The following is a 6,636-nucleotide window of genomic DNA, read 5'->3' on the forward strand; positions in this document are numbered from 1 at the left end:
CCTGGTTTCTCTGCCTCAGAAAAGGGAGCAAGAAGAGTGCAGGAAGAAATGATACCAAGGCAACTGGAGAATGTCCCGGACACAGGGAAATTTTGCTCAAAGGCTGGAGAAGAAAATGTGCATCTCCCACCTTCAGTTGCCCTCTGGATGCGATTTAAACAATGATGCAAGCAACGCAGAAACAAGCTTTAGGGGAAGGAAGACATAAGCATCTCTATCGAGGTATCCCTTCTGAGAGAGAGAGAAGAGAAGTTGTGTGGAAAGCAGTGTTCTGAGTAGTCTTTATGTTTCCCAGGACAGACAGGTATTTTACTCCCCCAGCCAACCCTTTATAACTCAGAATCATTAGGGCGTGTTCCCATCATTTAAGCCCGATCTCCACTTCCATATCTGCCTGAACAAGAACAGCCCAGCAGCACTGTCAGATAAATCCACCTTCTAACACACATCTTTGTCAGGTTGAACCTGACCTGTGCCTTCCCATGCTGCTCAAATGGGGCTGAGATGCTCCCAGGAGACCTTCTATGCTGCAGCAAATGAAGGCATGAGTTTGGGTAACTCTCCAAACCTTGGCAGGATTTAAGCAACCCTGACTTTCCTCCAGAGAGATATGTACTAATCTTTGGTCTATTGCTGGGCTGTAGTAGCAGGGAACATTCCAACACCAGGCTACTCCTGGGGACAAGGGAGATTGGATCGGATGTCCTTCAACCTCACAGCCCTCCAAGGATATTTCTTCCTTGTGTCCCTTCTCTTTTTGAGGTAATGTAAATGTTTTGCATCCATAAAAACCTGTGGAAAAGTCTTCATAGCATTCCTAAAATAGAGAATGTTTCCTTGGCTTGCTCTGAACAAGCCAACCCCACCAAGTTTTGCACACTACTCCCTAAGACACAATAAGCAATCCCATCGTTCCCCAGGCTCCGCAGGCCACTCACAATTTTATAAATCCCTGTCATGTCCTACATCCTCTTTCTCTCCAGGACACTAAGAATCCATGTTTCTGGCAAGGGCAGAAATAGAAAAAAAATATTGTGGCCATAGGTTAAAGAGAAATACAGGCACAGAGAACAATGAAGAGGCTGTGACAGCAGTTTTGTTCAGGTGTGGAGAGATGGAGGATAAGAAGCTTTGGAGAATGTACCAGCTTCTCTCAGAAAAGAGACAGGTGGGAAGAGAGAAGCAATGCAAATTCCACCACCAGGTTATGTGAGGTATAAAAGGAGTACCCTCAGAAATTCCTCCTGATTTATGCTCCTAGGAAGCTACATTTCTGTCAGCCCACAGTTTTCCACAGTTCCTTTTCCCAGGATCTTGCATCAGCCTGGGCAAATGTATTTTCCTTTATCTGATTCTAGTGTTGATACAGATGTCTGAAATACTTGAACTAGGAATATGAAGTTCTAGAAGTACAAACTGCCATTGTTTGTCCATGAATAGTACCTAACACACCTGCTCTTCATCACCATCCCTCCCCATTCCTGCACCCCCAGGAGCCACCAGCTTTCTTCTGCAGCATCACTGCAGGAAATGAGAAACTTGTTTGTAATTATAGATGTTCACCCTTGTATTCTTTGAAAGAGCTTGCAAAACACAATACACTGGGTCTACGGAATGTTCACCTGCACATCTCATGTCAGCGGTGCTCTATGCCAATGGCATGTTTTGGAAAAAGAAACAGAAATTTCAAACTAAAGCGTTGTATAAACTGGAAATTTTTCTTGCTGCACTTAGTTATGATGGGATTGGACACCCTCGGTAATTTTTGACCCTCTTCATCCTTAGAACACTTTCCTTTCCCACAAGAATCTTTTGATCCTTCATTCTTTCACAGGATACAACATGCTTGTAAGAAAGCTGTGTGCTAATACCAGTTTAAAGGCCAACAGAATTCATACTCCACCTTGGAGAGGGCCCCGGCCTTGGACTTGTACTTCAACATGAAGGAAAATTTCCCTCTGGACAGTGACACTGTGCGAATCAGTCCTCCAGGACCCACAAAAAAATTATTCAAGAGATGGAGAGGAAGAGTATTCCTATTTAGTGTCTCAAGCTATTCCAGCATTTCCAAACATATGGCTTCTCTTTAATGTCTCTGGAGAGCATCCCATGTCTTTCAGGAGCTAACATGATGAAGTTGGCAGCTGCTTGGAGAATGAACATGATTATTCTTCAAGGCTTTAGTAAACTTTGCGTCATGACAGAAATCCCCACTCCTGCACAGAGGTATTTCAGAAGATCTCACTATTTGTGTTCACAGCAGTATTGCTCATCTACATTACACTCATAAACATCAGCATTGTACTGAAATTCTGATGTGGCAAAAATGAGTCTGTAGAATATTCCAAAGATGAATAAAAGCATGGTTTGGTACATAGGCAGATATTTTAAGAGGGGTTACGAGAGAGAAATTAGAAAAGGGAGCTGCTGAGCATTCCCACATTTGAACTATTGAACTTGAGAAACAGTGGGGGGCACAGGATCAGTTTTCTGTCCTCCCATTTGAAATTACAATGGAGGAATTTAGGATTTAGAAAAACACTGTTTTGCATATGATAAAAACAGACATTATTCAAGAGTAGGAATTTGCTAAAATAAATTTAACAAAGTTAACCACTGGGTTTGCTGGAGTTTTTGGGGGTTTATTTCCCCAAATACATGCAATGTATGTTTTTGCCCACTACCTAAAATATGCAACTTTGGGTAAAAATATGCATTTTTAGAAAAGATACCGTCAGCACAGAGGAATCTGAAAGAGGTTTGAGAGTTGTTATTTCTGTTATACAGGGTCTGCATATAAGAATGAGACAGAGAAACAACTACACATCTTCCAAAGCCAAAAGGTATTTTTAGATTGAAGGCTACCTTACAGAATAATTAAAATAGCTCTCTATCTTAGCAGAGTTTATGATTAACATGTATGACATTTGTACATTCTATCAATGCCTGTTAATGCCCATATTTGAATCTTCAAATTTTCCACCGTGTACTTTTTGTCTGGAGAAAATCTTGACAAGACAACCTTGACAAGAGATAAGACCATCACCAGAAACGTATTTCTAGCAGCTCCCACGTCCACTCAACCAGTCTGGGTTTGAGATCGAATCGAGACCATGAAGTGCCTGCTGCTTCTCGCCTTTATTGGGGTGGCAGGTGAGTACATTTTTTATTTCTATTTCTGTCATTTAATAGCAAGCTGATTTTCTGAGCAAAACTGCAAGGTAGCCTATTGTGGGAAAGCCAAGTCCAGTTTTGACTTGCACAAGTCAGAGCCCTGCAACTTCCATCTTTGGTCTGCTCATAACTCCTTGTGCCACAAGCTGGGGAATGAGCCCTTCATGGGGGTTCCCAGCCCAGCTATGGAGATGTGACCACAGCTTCAGAAAAAGGCTGCCTCCTCCTTCAGGACTAAGGAGGGCACAGGGAATCGCTCTGACTCAGAAAGTTCTAAGGCAATTGCAAAATTTTGGATCCTCAGTGGGTTCTCCAAGAAGATCACTGCACAGTTGTTTTTACTTTTTCCCTCAGTCAACCCTTGACTGTTTCAGTAGATGGGATTCAGGGAAAGACACACCTGTGATCTGATCCAACAAGAACATTTCTGTGTCCCTATGTTCCCTCAGGGAGTAGCCAGCAGGGCTTTAGTTGCAGGCATGAGAGGCACCCCTGTAAGTCTGATCCCCTTCTTTGAGGGTGCAGCAAATGCCTGTGCCTTAGACCTGCCCAGCAGCGCTGCCCTGAGTGTCCATAGAAGGGGAGCCTACAAGTGAGGGGCCTCAGACAGGCAGTCACAGGGCAGATGACAGGTCACATTACCTTAGGCCAGCTGTTGACACATGGCCCTTCTTGTCCCCCAGTTGCCTTCCCCACCTTTGCTGAAGACGACGATGACAAGATTGTGGGAGGCTACACCTGTGCAAAGAACTCGGTGCCCTACCAGGTGTCCCTGAATTCTGGATATCACTTCTGTGGAGGTTCCCTGATCAGCAGCCAGTGGGTCCTGTCAGCTGCTCACTGCTACAAATCGTGAGTGGAAAAATTACAACTTTCTAAAACACATTTCTGTCTTCCAGTTCACTTCTAGCAGGAATTCTGAGCTATGAGACAGAAATATGTAAGTGCTTCCATTCTCACTGGAGATAGCCAAGGGATGGGTGGATCATTCAGGCATCCTGAGGGATTGTCCATTTCTGCAAATGTTCCTGTGAAGGCAGAGCATTTTCTGAAATAACAATGGGATAATCAAGCAGAGAGTTCTGGGCTGGGATTTCTTATCAATAGCATGATCCTTGCTAAAGCATTCTCCCTGGAGAACAGGAAGAGGATCAAGGTCCAGCTGGAGCCCTTTGCCTTGTCCCAGAATATTTGTACCTAGTGCTGCTTTGTATTGTACTGTTATCATGTATTTTCAACCCCCACCCCCATGGCTGGTATTCACCACCATGCATGGAGTGGGTTACAGTCTCAGAGTGGAACCCCAGGGCTCCCTGTAGGACAAGAAAGATCCTGTGCCCCAGAAGGCTTCTGTGGCAGTGATTTTGGAGCACGTGCACTCAGTGGCAGGGGTTTCTCTCAGCCTGCCTGTAGCACTAAAGGACACGCCGTGCCTTCTGTTTTCCAGTCGAATCCAAGTGCGGCTCGGGAAACACAACCTGGCGCTCACTGAATCCACACAGCAGTTTATCAACGCTGCTAAAATCATCCGCCACTCTGGCTACAACCCGGCCACCCTGAATAATGACATCATGCTTATCAAGCTGGCCACCCCAGCCACGCTCAGCAGTGCTGTCCAAACCATTCCTCTGCCTACCAGCTGCGTGGCCGCCGGCACCACCTGCCTGATCTCCGGCTGGGGCAACACTCTCAGCAGTGGCTGTAAGTACTCTGGGGGAACTGCAGACCCTCGGGGGCCCAGGACAGTCACTAAGACCTGGCCATTAACCCCCAACAGGACAGGCTAAAACACAGGGAAGTGCTGGGGGACAGATTTTCTGAGTGATTCGTCAGTGTAGGGACTGCACAGATAATGCCAACAAGAGCTGTCTGTTCTCTGAGAATAAGGGTGAAGTCTGGGACTGTGGATCTTGAATTCCTACCAGAGATCTCTGTTCTCTCACATCGATGGTCAGGGATGTGCATGGCCAGTGGTGTCTATTCCCCTGATGACATCTAAACCTTCACCAGAGGCGAGGATGGTTTTCCTTAGGCTCAGGGTTCTTCCAGTGTATGTATCACATGAGCTGATGAACTTCCAGGTACCAGAAAAGTTAAGGTGGCTGCAGTGTAGAACGGTTGGCCCATGGGTAAGAATTTGTTCCATCTCTACAGAAGGGGCCCATGCTGTGCTTACTGTTGCCAGGAAGCAGGATGGCTGCTAGAACAGGCTGTCCAGCATTTGCTTTTCTGCTAAGGTCTTCTCCAAGCTCTGAAAAGGACTCAGCAATGCCATCAGCCATCTCTCCCTATTTCTTTGCAGCTAAATTACCGGACCAACTGCAGTGCCTGAAGGCTCCAGTCCTCTCTGCCCAGCAGTGCTCTGATGCCTACCCTGGGGAAATCACCAACAACATGATGTGTGCAGGATTTGTGGAGGGAGGAAAAGACTCCTGCCAGGTAACTCATCTGCCTCTCCTTTCCCAGTTATTTCTCTCCCACCTTTTTGCAGCTGAAGAGGCCTTCACATTACAGAGTCAGCTATACTCACTGCACTGGTAAATCTGAGTTTCTGAATGACAGCAGAGGCTTCAGGCACACATATCCTGAAGGTTTGCCAAGTACCACATCTGGAAAAAGCAGGCAGCTGACTCATCCTTAGCTGTGGTGCTAAAGTCAGGCATGGGAGTATCAGGTGGAGAGAGCGAATCAGGAACAGCCTTTGTAGAACTTTTGTGCAGAGTACATCCGGCAGGGCTTCCTCCGGGGTCAGTGATCTCAGGGATCTCTGGCTCGTTGCTTAAGCTGATGCCATTTGCTGAGTATCCATTATCTTTGTGTGCACAGGGAGATTCCGGCGGTCCCATGGTCTGCAATGGAGAGCTCCAGGGCATTGTCTCCTGGGGTTATGGATGTGCCCAGAGGGGCTTACCTGGAGTTTACACCAAGGTTTGCAACTACGTCTCCTGGATCGAGTCTACCATCGCCTCCAACTGAGATGCTGGCTTGGTGTGACCTGTATTTTCACGTCATAGTTTCTGTTCTTTTGGGTCTGGACAAGCAAAAATTATGAGAAATTAATAAAGACTTTCAGGCAATCCTACTTTGTGCACTGTTTCTCTGGGAACTTCCATACCTGTGATATGGAGCAGATGCATAGTGTATGCTACACAGAAGAAAGTATTTAATATTTTCAGTTCCTATAGAACTCTAAGTATCTTGGAAAACATTACAGACTCCTTTTTAAAAGTCTTTCAGTCAGTTATTTTAAGTTGTTTCTGAAGCTTTTCATTTATGAGGGTTACCACACATTTCTCACTTTGAAATGGCCATTTCAGACTTCTGCCTCCTCCTCCTGTAGCTCTCCAGTCCACTGTGGAGGATGCTTCTTGCTTCTAGACATGAGGGCTACCCTGAATCGCCTGCACTTCATTACTCTCAATTCAAAGGACAGCAGAGGGTTTCAGAGGAATGTGATGCTCC

The 6,636-nt window shown here is 45.7% G+C and overlaps 1 protein-coding gene across 1 annotated transcript; it reads left to right on the forward strand.

Annotated features, from left to right (window-relative positions):
- Positions 1–3,113: 3,113 nt before the first annotated feature.
- On the forward strand, positions 3,114–6,150 carry LOC311166884 (trypsin I-P1-like; the record flags this gene model as incomplete). The annotated part of the gene is made up of 5 exons (XM_084227105.1): positions 3,114–3,153; positions 3,858–4,026; positions 4,622–4,875; positions 5,477–5,613; positions 6,001–6,150. The coding sequence occupies 5 exons, from the start codon at positions 3,114–3,116 to the stop codon at positions 6,148–6,150; spliced, it is 750 nt and encodes a 249-aa protein (XP_084083231.1).
- Positions 6,151–6,636: the final 486 nt, after the last annotated feature.

This window comes from Fringilla coelebs, assembly GCF_963513975.1.
Source record: "Fringilla coelebs genome assembly, chromosome: 2".
NCBI lineage: Eukaryota > Metazoa > Chordata > Aves > Passeriformes > Fringillidae > Fringilla > Fringilla coelebs.